At 36.0% G+C, this 24,928-nt stretch overlaps 1 protein-coding gene across 3 annotated transcripts in view; it reads left to right on the top strand.

Moving 5' to 3' along the window:
* Positions 1 to 24,928, top strand: part of LOC144968826 (uncharacterized) — a 240,103-nt gene that overhangs the window by 13,259 nt on the left and 201,916 nt on the right. Inside the window, exons 4-6 of one of the 3 annotated variants that reach the window (XR_013644658.1) lie at positions 376 to 561; positions 7,897 to 7,969; positions 9,936 to 12,846. Coding sequence is in view for 1 of the 3 variants with exons in the window: in XM_078907547.1 (XP_078763673.1) it covers positions 376 to 561; positions 7,897 to 7,969; positions 9,936 to 11,320 (1,644 nt within the window). In the remaining 2 variants the exon portion in view is untranslated. Of the gene's footprint in view, positions 1 to 375; positions 562 to 7,896; positions 7,970 to 9,935; positions 19,094 to 24,928 lie in introns of those variants that run through there. The other 2 variants (XM_078907547.1, XR_013644659.1) reach the window with 2 other exon arrangements.

The following is a 24,928-nucleotide window of genomic DNA, read 5'->3' on the forward strand; positions in this document are numbered from 1 at the left end:
AGATAGAATGATAGATAAAACAATCTGGGGAGGGGGTAAAGAGGAGAAAGATAAGACTGTCATTGATACGTTCATAGAGAGTGAATAATGTTCATCAGACGATAAGACTAAAAGTGAATTGAGTTCACTGCTATCAGCAAGGAGTGGGTCAAGTTCATGACAATAGCATGGCGAGTTGATCCTTTAATTGAATCGTCAACCCTGGAAATTTTGTTTGTTTGTGAAGCTATGGATATTTCTTATAATGCTTTTACTTTTATATCGGCTACTCAGTTTCTCTTTTAGATAGACCAGGAGCGATGATGCTTTATTTTAAATAGTCTGAGGTGTTTTTAAAAATGGAATTAACAAACATTTAAAAAACATTTTCCTCAGGAAGATAAAGAGCAAGAATTGGACCGTGAGACCATTTCTGAATTGGCCACGGTCAAAAATGAAAATGAATTCGATGAAGATGACAATTTTGATGACAGCCTTCAGCAAGAAGATGAAAAGAATACCCTCACTTTGAAAGATGACATTAATACCAAAGAAAGGTTGTGTGAGAAAAGAAAACTAGTGGTATGTTGATACAATAGTATGCTTTGTACAGGGTGATTCTAAAAGAATCTGTCAAGATAATTACGCAATTGTTCGAAGTTTTTAGCATTGTAGTGGACTGAATTAGTGGTTATGTGATAAAAGAGTTATCTAAGTTTGATTGGGTGTCAATTTCACTGGAATAACTTGTGTGTAGCTGAATTATGGGAAGATCAATAAAAATTAGCCGAAAGCATTTTGTGTACTTGAGTTCACAAAAATACCACCATTGTCATTGTGCAACATGCCTTAAGAACAGAATTTGCCCCTGATCCGCCACATCATGAAAACAATCGATGGTGGATTTGACAGTTTAGGGACAGTGGATGACTATGTAAAGGAAATAGTCCTGGAAGACCACTTGGAGCAAGTGGAGAGGATTAATGATGTGTTTACGAGGCAGGAGCCCACATAAGTCTACACATTGAGCAAGTCTTGAGCTTGCCATCCCTCAAACCACTGTCTGGCATGTTACAGAGTCGATTACACATGAAACCATACAAACTAAGCCTCTTCTAAGCACTTAATAATATTGAAAAGGTGAAGCGCAGGGAATTCTGTGAGTCAATGCTGGATATGGAGGAAGGTGATGAAATTTTTTTTTCACGTTAAGTTTTTAGTGACCAAGCAACTTTCCAATTGGGCGGCACAGTCAATTGTCATGTGTACATTTGAGGAACAATTCACCCCCATGGAACTGTTGAGAATGAAAGAGATACCCCTAAAGTAAATGTCTTATGTGCTCTATCTCAAGACAAGGTCTATGGTCCCTTGTTCTTTGAGGAATAACTGTTACAAGACAAACCTATCTCGAAATGATTCGAAACTGGTTATTCACTTCGCTGCGAGCAGATTCAAATGACTTCATTTTTCAGCTGGATGGAACACCAGACATTGCCAGGCCTGTAAATCTTCCTACTATTGTCAGATTTCCGACAGTACGATTTTGCTCTATATGTTCTGTTACGTGCTAATATTTAAAAAAAAAAAAATTAATAGTAAAAATAAAATTCGTAATGTCACAGAACATAACGAACAAAAAGAAAAAAATTAAAGAGTTTCATTTCATTCCTCAAAAAAAATCAGATTTTATTCCGTTTCAAAAGGTGAATTTAAAAAAAAAGAAAATAAGAAACTTTTTATTTGTTTCATCAAAGACAAAGCAAAACTAGACCGTCTCTCAGTTAGCTATTTTATCATGCCACCTACACGCTCCGCTAGACGTGGATGTATTCACTGTCTGCCTATTGTGAGAGAGGGTTCCGCAAGTTCGCGCGAGTCGTCTAACACATACCTAGACAGTAAATAACTAGCACGCACAGAGTGTGTCGAACCGGGCCATTTCTCTCTATTTTGCTACCGACACACATGCATTTCTCCATCTCTCTTTTCTCATTCTTATGGGTTCTTTGTTTCAGTCTAAATGTCGATCCGAAAAAAAATAATGCCAAATAATTATTTTTCTTTGAAATATATATTCTTCTTCGAAAGCTCTCAGCGGAATCATACTTTCTCACGACCTTGATTGTTTTAATTTTTATTTCTTTCCTCCTTCACACATGACCGCACCACCTCTTCTTCTTTTTCTTCTTCTTCTTCTTCTTCTTCTTCTTCTTCTTCTTCTTCTTCTTCTTCTTCTTCTTCTTCTTCTTCTTCTTCTTCTTCTTCTTCTTCTTCTTCTTCTTCTTCTTCTTCTTCTTCTTCTTCTTTTATAAGAATTAATCCAAATAAATGAAAGATCAGCTTAAAAATTTAACACAAACAAACAGGAGTGAAGATACGCAGCTTCTCGTGTCAAGCACAAGATACACATCCTTTCATTTTACAACTAATTCAGACCTGGGCCCAGTAATGTGTGTACTCTCTCAAATAATTCTGATATTTTTTTTGGTACCATAAAATGACCTCATTATAAATAAGTTGGCAAAAGTGACAGGATTTGACTAGTCAATTTACATGTCATACCTGTGTTGTGTTTATTAATTAATCCATAATCTTGTCCTGTTGGTCTATTTTCACGTGTTCAAAAAGTTCCAACAATTTTTTCACCAACCATTTACAGGCCTGATTGGCATCTTGGGGACAGAGCTTATTTGAATGGTAACGTACCTCAGCGTTGGATTGGGAGGAGAGGTGCTAAAGACCTTGCTTTCTGTGCTTGGCCTGCCAGATCTCCGGACCTTACAGTGTGTTACTTTTTCTTGTCGGGGTATATTAATTAAAGTTAAAGACTAAGTTTACGTTCCACCACTTCCAACAAGTATAGATGACTTGAAAGATGGAATGTAAAAAAATCAATATTGTGTGCGGCATGATGGGATGAATTCTCATATGGGCTTGAAGTTGTTTGTGCTGCCAGTGGTGGCCATATTGAGCATTTATAAAACATGAAATAAAAATTTGAAGGCATGTGTACAAGCTGATGTTTTCTATTATTTTTCTTTTTAAAAGTATTGCGTGATAGTTTTGCCATATTATTTTTGAATCACCCTGTATTTAAAAATTTGAATCTACTACTGACTGGGCAAGGCCGTATACTCTCAATCTCAATAGTAAAATGTATTTTGGCTGAGAATCCCAAACTTAAAATGCTTTACAAAGCTGCTTTTTATAACAATGGCTTACAAATAATGTGTAAAACCTTCTTTATCTTTTTCTTCTTCTTCTTCTTCTTCTTCTTCTTCTTCTTCTTCTTCTTCTTCTTCTTCTTCTTCTTCTTCTTCTTCTTCTTCTTCTTCTTCTTCTTCTTCTACTCCTCCGCCTCCTCTTCCTGAGCATTATTAAGTTGCACCTCGTTGTGTGTTGACTTCAAGGGAGGTGAGTTCTTGCAAACTGCACTGTATTATGACACTTAGTTTAAAGACTGTAATCGTTATTACACAATTTAGTAAATGATCGTTGACATTAAACAGGAGCATTCATCGTCAGTGACATCTAATTTATCACCCACTGCTTTCATCCGGTATTACAATGGGATAGACTGGATTTTGAAAATGAGTTGAAGTAAATTTAAATTGTCAAATATGAGATGATTGTTCATATTTAATAAAATTATGAAATTCGAATTTTAAATGAGATGGAAAACTACACTATTTTCAATTGTTTATTATCCAGTGTCTAATAGCGCACTCCATATAATGTCTTGCCCCTCAAGTTTAAAAGAACTTTTTCTATTAAAAACACACCTCTATATCCTACTTTTTCACCTAATTATCAGTGAGTTGGTAACAGACCAATATAGATTTAATAACATTTTCTTGCAGTAAAGGCGATATGATTCCTACAATTTTGTTCATTGACATCTCAAACAAATTTATACAAACTACTTGCAATAGACCTATTTCCATTTTCTTTACATGGATGGATTGTCTTGCATTATATGTCAGTTCAAGTCCATAAGATACAAAAGGGCACACTGTGGCCATCATCACAAATCTTATACACATAATAGACCTGTAAATTCTCAGTCAATTAACTGAAATCAGTCAATTCATCAAATTCAAATATTTTAAAAAAGGGAAGAAAGAATTGAATAAAGAAAGAATTCATGAATCGTAGTCAAATGACTGTAAAGTTAATAAGGAATGTTCCAGAGCGCTACGCATAGCTCATGGGCCGTTTATATTAATTGTGGATATATTGCCAAGGCTAAGTGACGCTTTTTAGAATTGCCATGTCTGAACACATCCCATTGTATTTTCACACAGCCTTCGTGAAATTATTTTTTCACTTTCCAAACCTGTCGTAGCCAATTTTAACTGAACCGTCGAGCGATAAATTTCACTGTTTCGTCTAAGCCAAAATTGACCACATTTACTTGAAGGACAGGAAAAGTATGAAAAAGAAAAATTTGAACACCGGAAGTTCGTTATGTAGACACCTTCAGATCGAAAGTTAAATGATTGCTACAAGCACATCTCGATTACCTCATGTTGTAAACAAACTGGTTGACCGTTTCTAAGTGTCTTCACTGATTTGGGTACCTAATTATAAGGAACAATGGTAATTAGCCTAATTAATTCCCGCGCAAATTAGTTTTCTGCCATTGCTTTTCTCAAGTGAGCTTGCTGTTTACCTTTCATTTTGATTCTTTGGATTTTACCGCTACGACGAATTACAAAGAAGAGTTTCAGTTTCAGTCAATTTTTATAGAGCTCATTTACAGGTCTAACATAAATGTTATCTATCACACCACACTTATCCTGTCTCTCTAGTCATTCATTCCTCCTAGTGTTCTTGTAAATGTGGAAAATGGGTTGAAATGATGTGGGGTCTGTGATGTCTATTGTGTCATGTGGTAGTTTGTTCCATTCACGTATTGTTCGAGGGGGAAAAGCTGTATTTGTATGTGTTTGTTCTTGAAATGGCTGTTGGAATTTGTTGATGTAATGAAGCCTGGTCGAGTATCTGTTTTTTAAATTGTTAATGTAGATTGGAATGTTTATGGCTGAGTGTATGCTTTTGACTGTTTTGTGAAGTAGATGTATACACGCATTCTCCATATGAGACTGGAGTATTGGCCAGTGTGTCAAGAGCTGCTGTCATACACCTCGGTTCCATCTTGCAGCAATTTGTGGCAAATCTTGCAGCTGCTCTCTGAATGTTTTCAATGGCTTTTGTGTCCTTGATCTTGTAGGGATCCCATGCAGTACAAGCGTACACTAAATTAGGTCTCACAAGTTGCCTGTGCCTTTGTCTTTTCGGGACAATGATGAAGATTTCTCTCTCTCACAATATGGCGAATATGATGTTCCCACTGCAGGGAGTTATTTAAGTGGACTCCAAGGTATGCTTAAGTATGTTTAAGTGTTTGGCCTAACAGTTTGTAGTCAAAACTCATTTTTCAAGATGGAAATTCATTTGCCATGTATTTACTATTGTATCAGTGAGTCTAAATCTGTCTGCAGAATCTTTGCATCGGTATGATCTTCTATAGTTTTAAATAATAGACTATCGTCTGCAAATAGTTCAAGATTTGTTTCATTTGAAAGATTTCTTCCCAAGTCTTTATAAAAATGAGGAAGCAAAGAGAAGCAGTACAGTTCCCCGCGGCACTCCAAATAGTACACCTGTAATTCCATCAAGCACCACCTCTTGTGTCCGATCACATAGCCAATCTTTAAATCAATTATGTATAGCACGTACCTGTTACATATTTCGTAGTATTCTAATTTCTGAAAAAGCTGTTTGTGAGGTACGGTATCGAAGGCTTTTGAAAAGTCAAGTACTATTAAATCTGTTTGTTTCCTTTTATCTAACGCCTTGTTATTTGTTCAAGTGTATTGATGAGTTGGGTCTCATATAATCTAATCTTCCGAAAACTATTTTGGTAGTCAACTATTATATGATGGTGGTCAAGATGATCCATAATGCTGTGAAATAGAATATTATGCTCAAGTACCTTGCACATAACTGGTGTAAGCGATACAGGCCTATAATTTAGGCTATGTCTTGTTTGCCTTTTTATGAATTGCAGTAATCCTAGCATCAATCATTTAGGACCTGTCCTTTGTCCAGAGATTGCTGGAATAGTAGATATTTCATTTGCACGTTCTTTCAGGATTCATGTTTGAATAGAATCAGGTCCGGATTTTTTCAAGGGATTTAGGTCTTTTTGTTGTTTGTTGACACCCTCTCTAGTGATTGTTATTATTGGCATAGTGGGTATATTGCTATTTTCCATGGAGTAAAATATTTTCAGACTTTTTGACTTTCATCTGTTAAGAGCACAGAAAGACTCTTTGGTATTGCTTATATAATATATTTCATTTTTCTATGGTTTCTGTTGCCTCTGATCCGTCAGACCTTTGTAATGCAGATGTACTTGTCACGTCTTTTCTTTTTGTTCGTTTATATTTCCAGAAACAATCCCGGATAGCCCAATTATTTTTCCCTTTATGATCAAGGTCAAGCATGTTATTGACATAATTTTGATGTTCGTTTCTTAGTTCTGTATGTATTTTCTGTAGGAGGGTCCGGTATTCATTCCAGATGTGTCGTTGTTGTATAGCATTGCTTTGTTGTAGCGCCTGTGTTTTTGATGTGTTAATCGTTTAATTTTCAGTTTGATCCATGGTAAGTGAGGTTTTTCACTGATTATTTTTGAGGGAATGTATTTGTCCAGTAAGTCTTTTAAGAGCATTGATAAATGTTCCCAATTTCTATTTTAACGTCAATTTTGCCAGCTTGGTTTACAGTGATAGTCATTTTCATTGAGGCTATTTTTGATGGCGTTCATGTCCCCTTTTGCGATATAACATGATTGTTCTGGGAGCTTTTTGTTGGATTTTGGCATTCAAAGTCAGGTCACACAAAACAACGTCATGATCACTCATGCCCAGAGCTGTGGAAACTGATTGTATAGGGTTGGGGCATGTTGTAAGGGTATTACATTTCTTGTGTTCATTGACTACCTGTATGAGGTTGAATTCATGCATGATTTCTAACATTGCTTCATTTAGTTCCATTCTATATTGGGGATTTGGCTTGTTGTATGTTTTTCCCAATTTATGTCTGGCAAGTTAAAATCTCAACAGAGAATGATATGTGGGTTATTTCTCATCGATTTGTAATATCAGATTTTCTGTTAGATATAAAAGAAATGAAGCTCTGTTTCCAACACCAAATATAATCTAATTTCTGATAGCTCAAGTAAGCCATTTCATTACATATCATCCAACTTCAATTTTGAGGTTTGAATTCAATACGTAATTGAATAAGGCTGATTTTTTAGGGGGATGATTTCTTACTGTACCACTTTTTCTGGTTTGTCACTGTTTCATACAGCTTTCTATTTTTATCTTGTACCAGTCCCTGTCCACAATTTTTTTACTTTTATATATTTCACTAAGTACAATGCTCTTATTAAAAACTCTCTTTACAAACATTGCATTTCTTAATGTAGGAATGAGATTTTTAAATACGTATTAACTCTTTCAGCGCTGAGGCTATATTCGCATTTCCATCACAAAATGGCTGACACCTGATTGAGGCAGCATAAGAGTGACAAGCTAAGACAAAGCGACATTCGAATTTGGCGCAAATCCCAATTAAATACTCCCCTAGTGAAAAAAAATGATACCATTGGTTCAATTTTCTAGTACTTTTGTAGAAATTAGGATTGGATTACATTATTATTTTTGCCTTTCAAGACCGACCGCACTGTGCGGCCATTGGCCTTTAAAACAGATTCTGCTCTGGCCGCACAGTGCAGCCAATGGCGTTGAAAGAGTTAAGTACATATTCTATATTGTTAACAAAAGTCATTGTCACATCACTCTTATTCTCAACCCCACTTCCTTTCAAACTTTATTAAAGGTTAAGCTTCATAAGATCGACACTAAAAAGAGTTCCAAGAAAGGGAAGGCCGATGGTATTTCTGAAAAAAAAGGTAGGAAACTATTTTTATCATTTTTGTTTGTTTTTAAATAGAATTTTTCTTAAACACATGACAACTTTTTCTTTATTCTGGTTAGAAAACATATACTTCTTCATAAATAAATAAATTGAGATGACTTCTTTGAGGTCAGTTGGGTAGAGCTCTCACCTCACAAGCAAAGGGATTGATCTGGTATGAATCCATGTCGAGATTTTTCCTGATCTCCTGTCCACTAGGTGGTGATTGGCCAGCTAGGTATTTTAGATCTGGCAGAAAATACTTTGTAATAGATTAGCGTCCTAGTAAGGGTAGCAAGCAATTAGGTATTACTTATAATGCTATAGAAACAAGGACATGTAAACTAGTCTATCAGCATTGAGATAAACCATGCAAGGCCCAATGAAGACAGCTTGGTGGGCCAAGGTGCATTTACCAATGATAGGACTCTAGGAAAATTCTACCTGTGAGATCATCTTCTTCTTGTACTGTTGTGATTTTATTGAGGTTTTTTTGTCTTCATTTTTGAAAGCAAATAAATTTCCTTCCCGCCAGATCGCATTATTCTCCAATAAATGCTAAATAATTTTCTTTCTATGAATATGTTGCGAGATGGTGCTATGTTTCCAATTTTACAGAACAGCAGATATTTGAAATTTAAGGAAAATGCTACTTGTTTTAAAATGACATAACTTTAAGACCACAAAACGATACAGACGTGATTAATAGGTAGTTGATCCTGAATTTCTCTTGTGATTTTTATTCTTTTCTTACCATGTGGCATGTCTGGTAAGATAAGTAGGCAAAGGAAAAATTGAGAATATTTTGTCCTTATATCTTTTTCCTTATGTGTGTGTTTTTGATAAAAAATTATGATATCTACTTTCATATTTCAAGACATGTTTATATAATTTTGCAGTCTTGAATTGTCTGTGAATGTTCCTCCTTTTTAAAGTTATGCAAGTGACAACTTTTAAGTAAATAAAGGACAAATGGTTTATTGCTGGTGACATTTTAATGCCATTAACTTGAGTAAGAACTAGGGTAGGAAATCTCCCGACTATGTGCACCTCATTCTCTGCATAGATGTCAGCTGTACGTGTTAGCCAATGTCTACCTGCTATATGATAAACAAAGAGGAAAAATCGTTTTCAGACTACCTGTTTCCTCTGTACAGTTTGTCCAAGAACACAGATTTAAATGTTTACAGTAGCAGGTCTGATATCATTGAATATTGTGTGCGTCCCTGAGATAATCAGTCGCATGGTGAAAAGCTTTGAACAGAGATATTGACAATTTAGTCAAGAGGTCAATTTTTATGGAAAATGAGTTCTCATAAAAAATCGTTAAATTTAAATCAAACATTTTTCTACCTATTGATGAAATATTTTAATTGAATTCTTCTCCTAAATATTATATTTTATTTTTTTTTATTAAGATAATTATTATACTTAATATCAACTCTTGTCAACTTTGGAAGCCATTTTCTCAAAATTAGGGTTTCACACCCTAACCCATGCATATGACCATAGCTTCATGAAAAATCACCCGATTTGCTTCAAATAAAGATTAAAATGCACATGAGACATTGGGCTTTCGAAAAATTCAAAAAAACAAAAAACAAAAAGAAACGCAAAACAAAAATTTTCACCATGCAACTGATTATCTCAGGAACGCACACATTTACACTGTACTTATTGCTTTATCATAGCATCTATTGCAGACATTTAGAGCAATGAATCAAGTACAATGAGAGGAACAAAAAAAAACAACTATTCTTTCTGGCTGCTGAGCAATATTTTTTAAAAGTGTGTTTGTTGTGTCTTCATTATTCAAATTATAGTTTCGCAAATTTTCTCAATATTTTTATTTTAGTCTTAAGCTCTAAATTAGAATTTAACTAAACTGTCACGCATAGAATAACAATCATAAAAACAAAGATCAAAATAAGTTTTTTTATAATCTTTTTTTTTTTCAATAGAATTTTCATCGAAGAAAAAGAAATCAAGAAAACATGGAAACAATAGTTTGAAAAGAAAATTAGAAAATCAACAGGACGATGACATTTCCTTGGAACAATGTGAGGTCAGTTTGAATCAAAGATCTCCAACAACAGAGAAATTTAATGGAAGGGAGGAAATCAAATTGATTGATCAGAATCCTTTGAAAGGGTCTTGCATGTGTGAAAGATGTGGAAAGATTATGAAATGTAGAGATACATTGCTTTCTCATATGAGACTTCATAAGGAAAAGGATGCTAATCTTTCCTACAATTGCAACATATGTGGGAAAGATTTCATCATCAAAGCAAGTCTTAAGGCCCATATGAAATTACATTCGCGCGAAAAAAAGTTTCAGTGTACATATTGTGGTATGTGTTTTGGCCGACGTTATGGTTTAGATATGCATACACGATCACACAGTGGAGAAAGACCTCATGTTTGCAATGTGTGCAACAAATCTTTCACTTGCCGTGGCAATTTGAGAAGACATGAGAAAATTCACACTGGAGAAAGACCATGGAAATGTCCACATTGCGACAAAGCATTTAATCAGAGTGATATTCTTAAAGTTCACATTCGCACCCACCACACACATGAAAAAGTGTTCAAATGTCGTTTGTGTGATAACTCCTTCACCACCCTCGGACGTCTACATAGCCACAGTATTATAGTACACTCCAAGGACATTCGACAAAACCCTAAGCTACATGAATGTACATATTGTCACAAACAATTCCTGCACCAGTACAGATTGGAGAATCATGTCAAACTTCATACAGGTGAACGACCCTTCCAGTGTGCTTATTGCCAAAAACGATTTTTAAACAAAGTTCAAGTTGAGCTTCATGAAAGGACTCACACTGGTTTAAAACCACATAAATGCGATCAATGTGATAAAGAGTTTGCCCGTAGATCAGCTTTGCGGCTTCATCAAATTGTTCATTATGGCAAGGTATTTAAGTGCAGTGTGTGTGACAGAGAATTTAATAATCCAGCAAACATGAATAGACACATGCGAAATCACTCTGGTGAAAAGCCCTTTAAATGTGACATATGCCATCGCGGATTTGGTCAAAAAGTTACATTGGAAACACACATGTGGACACATTCATCTGTGAGAAGATTTATATGCAATATTTGTGGGAAAGGCTATAATGATAAAAGAAATCTCAAGTCACACATTAAAACACATGATGACGTTCATAAGAAAGCTTCACCACTTCCAACAACAAACTTCTTAGAGCAAGAGTTGCCTCCTCCAGTTGTATCCAATGATGTACCAGTTTATATGCTCAATCAGACTTTGATACTAACACAACGCTGTGAACAACAGCACACATTGCCATCACCACCATGCACATAGTCACTAACACCATGTTCATTGTCACCAACACCATCTTATATATTGTCATCAACATCATATACATTACTACTTCCAAATAGGTTGTCAGTTATACAAATCACTGAAATGGGACCAACATATTGATAATATTGTGGCAAAAGCAAATCGTACCCTTGGCTTCCTGAAGCAGAACCTGTACTAGTGCCCCTCAAAGGTGAAAGAACAGGTATACAATTCTTTAGTCGGACCAGTATTGGAATACGTGTGCACATTGTGGGATCCTTATCAGCAAGGCCACATCAAGAAAATCGAACAAGTTCAAAGGTCAGCTTCGAGGTTTGTCACCAACAATTACTTACCCAAACCAGGATGCATTACTGAGGCCCTGAAATTGTTGCAGTGGCAAACACTGGAGAGTAGGTGGAAAGAAAAACGCCCTTAACTTCTCCACAGAACAGTGCATTCCAACAAAACAGCATAACTCTACCACAGTATTTCACATATTTCACAAAACAGCACTTTGCATTCACAAGAAATTGTCATAGCAGTAATTTCACGCTTCCAACACGCAGAACTAACATATAAAAACAGTTTCTTCCCAAGTACCATCAATGGACACTCTCCCACTAGAAATCCTAGATATTACCTACAAAAACAAATTTGAGCCTTTTGCAGATAAAGACGTTGAACTGAACATTTTCATCAACACCATATACATTGTCATCATCAGCATGTACATTGTCATCCACACTTTGTTCATTGTCAACACCATGTTTGTTGTCATCAACACAATGTTCATTGTCTTCTACACCATGTTCATTGCCATAAGCACCATGTGATGACATTAAGACAATGATGGCACCATCTGATAGAACTCGTAGAATAACAAATTTTGACTGTCTTGTCACAGAACCGACCATGACACATATGTGAGATAGAGAAATATTTGACTGTAGTTTCTTGGTGTATCTTGTATTAAGAAGAATGGGGCTCGCTTTTTTGTTGAGAAAGATACTGTAACAACAATAATCAAACAACACTGAAGTAGACTGGTTGATAAATATTGCTCTCTTTCCTTTTTTTTTTTTTCTTTTCTTTTTTTATTGGCCTTTACTTGAATTGTAAATGTTTGTAAAAAAGCAAATGATATTATGTGATGAAATGGGTCGTTTGATAATAATTTAAAGTTTTATTAGCGGGTGGTTGGATGGGAGCATCACCCTTGAATCATATACCTATGATGTTCGCATGGGTGTACGATCCGATAGTGATGTCGTTTCTTCTTCTCTTTACTAGCCTATCCTGCTTCTTTGGTTTGTGATTGTATTTTTGACAGGGGATATTTTTTTTCCTGTAAATCTTCTGCCTGTTTGTTCTTGGTTATTTATAATTTAGCTTATGATATCTTTAGGTTATGATTTTGATTTACATTTGTACTATTTTTGTTAGATTGCTTGTTTTTTTTGTTTCAGCGGTCTCTCATATAACCTCAATTGTGTTGGAAGAGACCTAAAGCAACAAACAAACAAACAAACAAACAAACAAAAGTTTTATTAGGGCAGGCTGATATCCGAGTACCGTCTTGTGATAACTACAGTCGACTACGCTTGTAGCGATGTCGTCGGGGGACCAGAAAAAAGATCGCTACATCCGAAGTTCGCTACAGCCATTGGAAGAAAATTCATGGGAAATAATTCCGACTATTCAACTTCGTTGTTGAGTTACTGCCCTTATCCTGACAAAAATTAGTCGTGACCACTGTTGACAAATATTAGGTTTTTTTTTTTTTTTGTTTTTTTTTTTTATATTTTATTTTTTATTTATTTATTTTTTGTCTTTTTTTAAAAGAACTCCTCCTTGTAGCGCTCTTTCAATTTCATTATTCCAGATACTCCAAACTCAGATGCGGCATTCTTTTGCTTTTTTCCGTTCTCAATTGCACCGATCAGTTCTATTTTTCTCTTCAAAGAAAGCACAACGCGTTTTCCTCCTGTCGCCATTAAGTCGAGTTGTAGTTGTAGTCTGTGGTTGAGGCAACACACTTAATACACTGTTCACTAGACTACAACACACGCGAGACAGCACACAAAGGAACTTGGCAAAGTGAGAGAGGTATATATCTAGTGAAAGAATAGAGTGAGAGTTTGTTTCGCTCTACTCTGACGCAACACGCAAGACAAGCAGCACATATTATATCAGTGGTACGTTACACACACAAAGTGTATTGTATGTGTTGTATTGACACAGGCGCTTGGCGAAGTGAGAGAAGCAGTGACATTGTTACAACCGTTGTATTTTTACTATAAAGTATTATGGTCGGGGATAAGAATACGCATCACTATAACCGTCACGACGGATGTAGCGAAGTCATTACAACCGTTTGTATTTTATTGAGTTTGTGTGACATGGGTGCCTGTTCTACAGAAAAAGATCTTTACTTCCGAAGATCGCTACAACCGACTTCGCTACAAGTGGAGTGAACTGTATTTTGTTTTCAACAGCACATGCAACGTTACACATGAAAAGAAAGCTTAGAATCTCAGCTATGAATCCTACCATTTATTTTTCCACTTAATCGCCATCACGATCAACGCAGAGCTGCTAATGCTGAACTAGCTGGTGCAAGGAAGAATCCTGGTGATTTCCTTTCAGATACTTCTTGAGCTGGGGGGAAACCAGAAATAGTCAGATAGAGTAAGATCTGGAATATGCAAGGTGCTGTAGGGTTGGAAGTTTGAACCGGATTGATGCAGAAACAAGCTGCGATCAACGTCTTAAAAGTCGGGCTTTCTTATTTTTTTCTTTCTTGCTGGAATCGTCCACTCGTATGCGCCGCCATGATGGTTTCCCTATCTTTCAGGATGGTGTGTAAGGTACTGGATGCGATGTCATGTGACTGACAAAGTTCTGTTTTGTTTGGATTTTTTTATTAACCTCTTTTTTTAGCAACATAGCTTTGGTCTCAAGAGTTAAACATTTACTTTTCTTGATGGATGATTTAGAGACTATCATGTAAATGAATTGACAATGAGATTTCGTGACTGATTACTGTCTTGCAGCTCGGCATTGGCGATGGGACTCGCAAGTTGTGTTCTCCTTTACCCAAGGCATCGTGTAACACGACCACATCGTCCCCATCCCCCATCCCCCATCGGAATTGAAGAAGTGAGGCCATTGCCATCGTTCTGGTGTAAGTGATGACATTTAGTCGTCTTGGACATCCCCGTTCAGTCCCTGAGAAGTGGATGCAGCCATTAGGGATGTAAAGCAGCAGGGATAGATAGCATATATCCCGATATGGTGACGTATCTGGGCCCCAGGGCTCGGGCTTGGCTGGCAGAGGTTATGTCTGACGTCCTTGCTAAAGGAAAGTTTCCACAAGTGTGGAAGCATGCCAAGATAGTTGTAATCCTGAATCCAGGGAAACCAGTGAAGGAGCCTGACAGTTACAGACCCATATCACTTCTGATCTGCTTGTACAAACTTTTGGAGCGTGTACTACTGAACCGATGGGGGCCGATCCTAGACGTTGCCTTTGCCACCCGAGCAGGTGGGCTTCAGAGAAGGGAGGTGCACCACAGAGCAGGTCATTGCCCTTGCAGGACTATTGAAGAAGGGTTCGAAAGGAAAAAACTGGTGCCGTATTTATAGACCTATCAGCGGCGTGCAATACGGTCTGGTACGTAGAGTTACTGCTCAAAATTGCAAAAATCATTAGGTGCAAAAAGACCATGATGTTGTCCTCTTAAATCTTAGGGGAAAGACAATTCCACGTTGCATTGGGAGAGACTACGAGCAAAATCAGGAAATTGAGGAATGGAGTCCCTCAGAGATCTGTTTTGTCACCAATGTTATTTAATATCTACATTAGCGACATGTCAAATACTTCCTCCATGAGGCTTGGATACGTGAGTGCTCGTTACTCAAAGTAAAGGGTGGAACTATCTCGAGAGCGTACTCAGTGAGGACATCACCAGACTCAAAATCTACTTTGACAAGTGGTACCTGAAGATGAACACTTCCAAAACCGTGACCACTGGCTGGTGCACCCGTAAACTGAGCATTCTCGTCGGGGACCAGCTTCCCTGATCACAGGCGTTTATTGCTTTCAGTTTAGTTCGCCAGGTAAATCTAGCCAGTCTAGTGATGATGAGTCATAGCTTTACACTGAGAGAGGGAAACAATTTTTTTCGCAGTTTTGATCGATTTTTTCTGAATTTCAAACTAATGTAGTGTTGCCGTTATTAAGTGTATCGAAAATATTTTTATACTACCAAACAGTTTATTAACAGAGTTTTCATTGATTATTTAATCATTATTATGATGTTGTTAAAAAGCAAGAGGAATAACCCATGAAATTGATACATAAATTTAAGTGAATTAAAATTTTTAAGAGAATATTTTAACATGTTCAACACTTAAGATTTTAAAACAAAAGTAATGGAAATGATGTTGAATATCTGTAGAATGTAGACATATAAATTTTATACTAGTAGATTGAGGCGTTTTTGAGATATCAATTCACCTGTACGTAAAAGTAAGGATTTTGAGTAAGGTAAAACTGAAATCCAATCACAGCATTGTCTTAATAGACATTTTTTTTAATAAACCAGAAACATAGTCAAATGTGATTCACTTTTATTTATCCCAGAATCAACGAATTATAAGAATTCCATTAAAAATTGTAATATAAGGACATTCATTTAAAGACAATCAAAACCACTAAGAAAATCTTAAAGAGTTCTTATAATTTTCATAACCTTATTTTTGAGATATCCATGTCCATTACTTTTTTTTATCTACTTGACTTGCACCTCTTTTAATTTGTGTGCCATATAGACTGCATATATAGCACATCACTGGTGAAAGATTAGGATCATATTCACCTCATTAAGTATTGTTTCTTGTTCAGAGTTTTCTCATTGAACCAATGCATCGCATTTCTCTAAATTATGTACCAGTGAGATACATTTCTCACAAATTGAAATATTTAAATATGTCAGAATTTCACATTTATATTTATAGTCAATTGTTGATAACGTCTAGAGTGTTTTAATCCTCTCAGCACGGCTCTGTACTCTTTCACAACAAATTCGACATATTTCATTTGTACTGGTGTGATGACCGTCTTCAGTGTGTCTCTCCATAACCTGAACAGAACTTAAATAAGTAAATTTAAGAAATCTCTAAAATTTCCGCTTAAATTCAATGGAATCAAACTAAATAAATGTCTCTTATCATCACTATCTAGTTTTATTATTGGATTTCTAAAATATCATGAAATATTCTCCTCTTTGTTGGTAACAAAAATAATTATTGAGATTCCTTTCCACACCCTCTATTCTTAAATCCCTGAATCTACATAATAAAGTATATATCATATGAAAGATAATTTTATCTACTTTTCTCTGATCCCTCACCCTTGATGGTATAAAGTGTTGGTTTGGTATTTTGAATTTTTAAATATTTCCTAAACTTATAATTTTAATATTTATTTCATAAAAAACTCTGATTATTCAAAAGAGCAAAACACAAACTTATCATTTAATGATGTAAACAAAAATAATTGCGTCTTGTAGAGGAAAAGCTGGTCTTTGAATCCATATATGTTTGAAAATTATGAAAAAGATGCTGCGTCTACAATAGGCTGAGAAAATTGAGCATTTTGATGAAATTTCTACTACTCTCTGCCTGAGAGAAATTCAAAACGATGAGATTTACCTGCAGACATAATTTATTGCCAGTGCACCCCGTCTTGACAGCTGTTATCACTGTGGTTGACGGTGGATTGTTTACATTACTTGACGGTAGCCAGTGAGGGAAGAAGTAACTAAACTGAAAGTTTGGGCCCTATTTAAACGGCTGTGTGATACGAGTCAAATCAGAAATACCTGGGGGTTACGCTGGACTGCAGACTTACCTATCGAGTGCATCTCAAAGGAGTTGCCTGGGAGATAGAGAAATGCAACAGTCATCTGAGGAAGCAGGCAGGATCAACTTGGGGTGCTAGTCTATCGCTCATGAGGATGTTCGCCCTGGCACTATGCTATTCCACTGCAGAGTATTGCGCTCTAATGTGGGGTAGAAGTAAGAACGTTGAGAAGGTCGATGTAAAACTTCACAACTCCATGCACATTGTGTCGGGAACACCGGCAACAACGCCTAGAGAATGGGGCCCGAAAATGGCAGCAATCAAGTTCCCTCCCCCCTCCCCCAATGCCCGGTGGGAGACAATTACAAACATCTGGCTTAATAAGATTAAAGAGAGAGAGAATGGGGATACCCCTCTCAAGCGCATAATGGACGCGGTGAGAGCCATAACAAGTGACTGAAACCCTTGTACGTAGCTTCCCTGACTTGGAACAGAGCTGCATATACGAATGGAAGTTGGTTTGGAGCATCTAGTTGAACAGTTCGTTGTGGCGAAGCTGCGGTAATGAGTTTGCATCCTGGATAGTTCGTCATAACATAGTAATGTGAGAACCATTAGAAGCTGCTGCCAGGGACCTTAAAATTGTGTTGTTATTCCGAGGTTTTCAAGACGCGGAAACAAGGGGCGTGGTGAGACCCTTGAATAAATAAGAGTGCGATGTGCAGACCATTGCCTGAGAGAAGACACGCCCAACAACGTTATGCTTGGTCATCTTCCCAAAGGTCTGAGTCTGATGGATTTTTGGTTGAACCAAGGCAGCTGCTTTCGTTTCTTGAGTTGAAAGCGAGGTGGTATCCTTTTTTTTCTCGTTGTGCTGCTTTCTCTATGATTGTTTTGTCATATTCAATCCCATGTTAAGTTCGCACGTGCTTCAACAGACCTGTGGCCATTTTCATGAACGCAGACTAGCGCTTAGTCTCTGACTTGAGTCAATGACTTGAAAAAATAAGATTTCATGTGAGCTGACTAAAATCACGACACCTTCGGACTAAGTGTGGCCAAGTTTTAGACATTTACCGAGGCCAGACTTCATGCTTTAGTCTGTCTAATTACTAGTACTAGGAGACGTCATAGCGTCAACAAGACAGCGGCTATTTTTAGATTGAGTGCGTTTCGATTCGGAAAAAAAAAATATGTCGGTTATGAATGACAGAGGCAAAAAGTGTCCTGTTGCCATTGACACTGGCTTTAACAAACTATAAAATAAGTGCAGATCGTCAAAAGTACACACATACTCTGTTGACATTGCAATTTACTGAAATAATTTGATTAATCAGAACACACTTTCTCTTTTGTGTAATTATTTGTTGGTGCTCGTCGTCTCAATGAAACTGCCATTGGCCTGATATAGAATTGGACATTCATTGCAGTCTATAACAGTTGACAGTCAATATCACGTGTGTTGCTAATTTCCTCTTTGGAAATCTTTTGCGTTGTAAGTATGAAGGCGTGTGTATCTTACCTGCCTTCGTGTAGTAGAGAGGTGATGTTAATGTTACCCGTACAAAATAGCTGAATTAGTCACCGTCCTTACAACGCCCACTTCTAGGCAAGAGACTAGCTAGTCTGAGGCTAGAAAGCGTTCATGAAATCAGACACTTGCTTCGCTTGGGCTTAAGACGAGCTAGTCATTTCCTACACGAGTAAATTACTAAATCTAGTCCTTATTCATGAAAACGGGCCCTGGGAGTGTATACATATTAAAGAGCGGCGGTGCTGCCTGAAGGCTGTTTCTATCAGAATCAGAGGCCTTTCTATTTCCACCTTTTGTTTTTGTTATTTATGTGGGCACTGTACAATTTGAAATCATTTTACATGACAATATTACATAGATGCTATGTTTCTAAATATATTTTAATTCATTAAAGAATCTTCACAAGGTTGTTTTATGTTTATTTTTTTGTCGTCTTTTAAAATTATTTTTTTGTTTGTTTGTTTTTTGTTATTTTTTAGGGGGGGGGTTGTTTTTTTTTTTTTTTTAATATTTCTAATGGACTACTTGCTGTGTCACTTATCAGTCTATCCTTATCTATCTATTTGTCTTTTCCACGTGATCTTTGAGTCCTGTTTGGGATGGGATCATTTTTCTATTATCCCAAACTTTAATTATATAGCGGAGTATCCACTAAACGTGCCCAAATCGCTTTACAAAGGGTCCTAAGCAACAGCAAAAATGAACATGGAAGACGAGATATGGCGCCTGGGACACTTTTTTATCCGACAGAGGGTACTGTTAACGACCAGGTACTCATTTTACACCTGAGTTTGGTGAGAGAATGTGAGTGAAAAGCCTTTTACTTTTACACGGGCTCAATTTGATATTTGAGAGATGATACATTGTTCATTGTAAATCTTCACTCCACTATTATGTTCTCATTGTTCGGTTCTTTGATGTAATGTGTCTTATGTAACATTTAAGATGTGTATCCGTTCTGGCTGAGATATATGGCAGAACAACTAGACATACAACGAATTTCACGCATTTAAAGAATACACAACTCAAAAAGACTAAAATACTGATCTGCAAACTCAAACATCTTCAATTATTCATTTGCACCCCGCACTGACTATCAAAGACCGGAACGCTTTTCCAGAATCATGGATGAACATAACCGATTTGGACACATTGAAGCAAAGATTATCAAAATTCTTTAGCCTAAACACCAACAATGGCTGCCACATTCAACAACTCTCTCCGCCCCGTATAGGTACAAATACTCAGAATCGAGTCGACTTCTAGTGTGTAAGGTCAATGCATAGATTTATACACCTGTGAGTAAATGTGTTAACTTTGCACTTTTTACTTAAAGTGATTAAGCATATGTAATGCAATGTAAGCAATTTAATCTCCTGTTTAAGAATTTCAAAAGAGGCAAGCTTATTTCTTTCATATAAAAGACATATATAGCGATTTCAAAATCTCGAGACATCATATTGTTGATGAGACTAAGCCCTGACGTAACTCTAGTCGGCCATGGACTAAATTAAGGCTAGGGCTATTGGTCAGTACTGACTCCCAGGCGCTAGCACATGCGGGTCAGTACTGACGAACAGACGCCAGTGCCTGGAGGTCAGTACTGACCAATTGGTTAGAATCAGCGTGGGTGCGCAACTGGATGCGCGGGTTGACGGAGGTAGGAAACAATAACAAACCCACATGGTTGCCATTACCTCCACCATCATTCTCGCTCACGGTTTGTGGAAAGCACTTCATTACAGGCACGTAATAGTGAATCTAGTTTTTGTTTTGAACATTTCTATTATTATTCTTTGTAAATTGACCCATATTAAAAGAAACATACAAACAAAACAGGCATGACCAGTCACTAACAATGCCGTGTAGTGTGTAGACAGTAACACAGTATGGTGAACATGACTGACACTGGGATCGGAATGTCTGAACCCATGAGTCGTTCGCAACTCTGCCTCACGTATTCATTTAATCAGTCAATTTAATTTTTATTAAGCTTGCGTAAAACATACAAACAAAAAAGACATGACCAGTCACTAACAATGCAGTGTAGTGTGTAGACAGTAACACGGTACGGTGAACATGAATGACACTGGGATCGGAATGTCGGAACCCAGTAGTCGTTCGCAACTCAGCCTCGCGTACTCATTTAATCAGTCAATTTAAATTTCATTTAGCTTGCCTATTCTTCAAGTTTATGTTATATTCACTTTTTCTATTTAAAAAGGGTAATCCAAACAGACCATAAAAACGATTTTATAATAAGCCGACTTCAACTTCCATCACTTACGAAACGAACTTATTTTGGGTGGTTTTTTTTAACAAAACCGTTTGACTCAAACTAAAGCTTCGGCATTGGATAAGGAGCGAGGTCCTTGTTGCCATCTTGCTTAGTTTATACAGAGACTGGGTTGCCAGCTTGGCTGTTCTTGATAAATAGTAGTAAATAGCACAACCGTGTGCAATGAGAGATAGAGAGAGAGAGAGAGATTTTGAACAAAAAACGAATATCTCTCTCTCTCTCTCTTACCCTCTCTCTCTCTCTCTCTCTCTTGCCTTCTCTCTCTCTCTCACTCTCTCTCTCTCCCTCTCTCTCTCTCTCTCTCTCTCTCTCTCTCTCTCCCTCCCTCTCTCTCTCTCTTCCTATTTCATCTGTCACACTGTTTGACAATCTTCTTCACCTGGCTCACTTGTACTTGTAATATCGGGTGTAAGGTAAAATTTTGAACAATTATTATTATTTATAAAATGCAGAAACTTTGCAAATAAACCGATAGACTAGATATTAATTCGATTCGAAAAGTGGAACACAAAAGGAGAATTTGCGAATACCCGGTCCAGACATAAGCGTCATGGTCTTATTTATAAAGTGCAGAATCTTTGCAAATAAACGGATAAAATAGAGATTAATTCGATTCGAAAAGTGGAACACCAAAGCAGAATTTGCGAATGCCCAGTCCAGACATAAGTGTTATGGTCTTATTTATAAAATCTAGAAACTTTGAAAATAAACGGACAAGAGAGAGATTCATTCGATTCGAAAAGTGGAACACAAAAGCAGAATTTGCGAATGCCCGGTCCAGACATAAGCGTTATGGTCTTATTTATAAAGTGCAGAAACTTTGCAAATAAACGGATAAGATAGAGATTCATTCGATTCGAAAAGTGGAACACAAAAGCAGAATCTGCAAATGCCTGGTCCAGACATAAGCGTTATGGTCTTATTTATAAAGTGCAGAAACTTTGCAAATAAACGGATAGACTAGATGTTATTTCGATTCGAAAAGTGGAACACAAAAGGAAAATTTGCGAATACCCAGTCCAGACATAAGCGTCATAGTCCTATTTATAAAGTACAGAATCTTTGCAAATAAACGGATAAAATAGAGATTAATTCGATTCGAAAAGTGGAACACAAAAGCAGAATTTGCGAATGCCCGGTCCAGACATAAGCGTTATGGTCTTATTTATAAAATCTAGAAACTTTGCAAATAAACGGATAACATAGAGATTAATTCGATTCGAAAAGTGGAACACAAAAGCAGAATTTGCGAATGCCCGGTCCAGACATAAGCGTTATGGTCTTATTAATAAAATGCAGAAACTTTGCAAATAAACGGATAGACTAGATATTAATTTGATTCGAAAAGTGGAACACAAAAGCAGAATTTGCGAATGCCCGGTCCAGACATAAGCGCTATGGTCTTATTTATAAAGTGCAGAAACTTTGCCAATAAACGGAAAAAATAGAGATTAATTCTAATCGAACAGTGGAACACAAAGGCAGAATTTGCGAACAACCGGTCCAAACATAAGCGTTATGGTCTTATTTATAAAGTGCAGAAAATTTGCAAATAAACGGATAAGATAGAGATTAATTCGATTCGAAAAGTGGAACACAAAAGCAGAATTTGTGAATACCCGGTCCAGGCATAAGCGTCATGGTCTTGTTTAAATGAAACAATGCCATTTTAAAAAATATATGGTCAATGAGTAATTAAGCTAAATATGCGGAGTTCAAATAGATAACTTGATCTGTGAATTTTTTTATATAATTAGCTGTTTTTATTCTCCATCATTTAGGTTATGTGATTAAGTTTATAATTGAAATACAAACTTTATCTCACTTATCAATGTTTTGCAATAAAGGAGAGTGTGAGTGAACCTGAGCAAAGGAAATTATTTGAGAGAGTGATATTTATCATGCTTTTCAGTTTGTAGTTGAATTCTAGAATGGATTCTTTATCCGATTACCCTAATGCGGCCACAATTTACAATGTGACGGCCACAAGCCCGTTAAACGCAGAGTGGGTATTGTTGTTTGCAAGTAATGCTATGGTTTTAATAGGATATCTGTCTCCTATTAAAATACATTCCTGTGTTGGATTTTGGATTAAATTCATGTCTTCTTCGGATTTTGGGATATTTAATTTTCATGGATTGTGATTGTGATTTTCAAGACTATTAATGTAAGTAAATGCCCAAATAGATATTTTATTCATTTATTCTTTATTTTATTTTTTAGTTTTGTTTTGTTTTGAAGCATTTATTATAAGAAATATTGTACATATGCACTTATACACCAAAGACTATATCCTTTCAACTGCTTATTATTATATTATTATTTTATTATTATTATTATTATTATTATTATTATTATTATTATTATTATTATTATTATTATTATTGTTTATTATTATTGTTATTATTATTATTATTATTATTATTATTATTATTATTATTATTATTATTATTATATATTATAATAATAATAATAATAATAATAATAATAATAATAATAATAATAATAATAATAATAATAATAATTAATAATAATAAGTGCATTGAGTGAAATCCCAATCATGGTTGCCCAAATAAAACTGGCGCTAGAATCCCGACTACCTGTCTAAACGAATGTTGTTTGTACGATACATACTAACTACACGTTCAATATCGGGGCAGAAAATATACGTTTGGTTTTATGAAATTAAAACAGTAGTCCCACATTGTTCTTTGATGTTATTTGTGGTTGCATTTGCTTTGAAACTTACACATTATATTGTGTTACATTGTTTACAAAATATTTCTGGTACTCGTATGCATGTGTCGTCAACGGACCACCGGTCAATCGTGTTCTTTATTATTTTATTATTAATTTTGGCTTGACATCTTACATATGTGAATTTGACAGGTTGTTATGGATGGTAATTATAACATTAAGTGATTTTTAAACATTTTTACGGCGTTTTAAATGTCTTTCTTGCATTCATTGCCGAGCACCTCCACTTTTCTGTTACTATTTTAACGATCAGCTGATTTTCTCTTGCCTCACCTTTAATTTCGCGGACTTTTTTCTATTGGTCAGTATTGAACAACAAGTGCCACCGCCCACAGACAACCTCTCTTCGGTCTGTGCCACTGCCCACCATTGATCAGCACTGACGAACATCGGACCTTTTCGTCAGTGCAAAGACCTCTTCACACTTATTCGTCACTTCCTAAAGTATACCATTAAAAAAACAAAACAATTAAAATCCCAGGCTCTCAGGCCAACTTTTCCGATGGCACACAGTAACACTTGGTCACTTAGATAAGTTTGATTTCTAACGCGTTAGATGCCGTTGGGGCAACGATATGACTCGTTACATATTTCAAGCCACCATAAGATTCTTTTTTATTTTATGTTGTCCATTCTATTTCTTTGGGTTTTGTTGTTGTTGTTTTTTTTTTTGTTTTTTTTTTTTTTTTTTTTTTTTGTTTTGTTTTTTTAAATTGTTTTTTCCCCCGTATATTTTCGTTATAGCTTAATTTAAAGAAAAATAGAGGAAAATGTGTTATATAATATTTCCTTTTACGATTCTTTTATAATACTTTGTCCATTTTATTGATGAGGATTTTTAATTTTTTTTTTTTGTCATGCAAAATAATAATAATAATAATAATAATAATAATAATAATAATAATAATAATAATAATAATAATAATAATAATAATAATAATATTAATAATAATAATAATAATAATAATAATAATAATAATAATAATGATAATGATAATAAATAACGGAAAGGAGGAGAAACTTGATAACGAATAGATTATTCTATTTTTGGGCAGCGTGGCTCAGCGGTACGGTCTTTGCTTCGTACCCGAAAGGTACCGAGTTCGATCAACCGCCGCTGCCCTGTGTGACCTTGAGCTAGTCACCTCGCCCTAGCTCGACTTGGGG

Source organism: Berghia stephanieae, chromosome 3, assembly GCF_034508935.2.
Source record: "Berghia stephanieae isolate SIO BIC M18660-M18661 chromosome 3, UCSD_Bste_1.3, whole genome shotgun sequence".
NCBI lineage: Eukaryota > Metazoa > Mollusca > Gastropoda > Nudibranchia > Aeolidiidae > Berghia > Berghia stephanieae.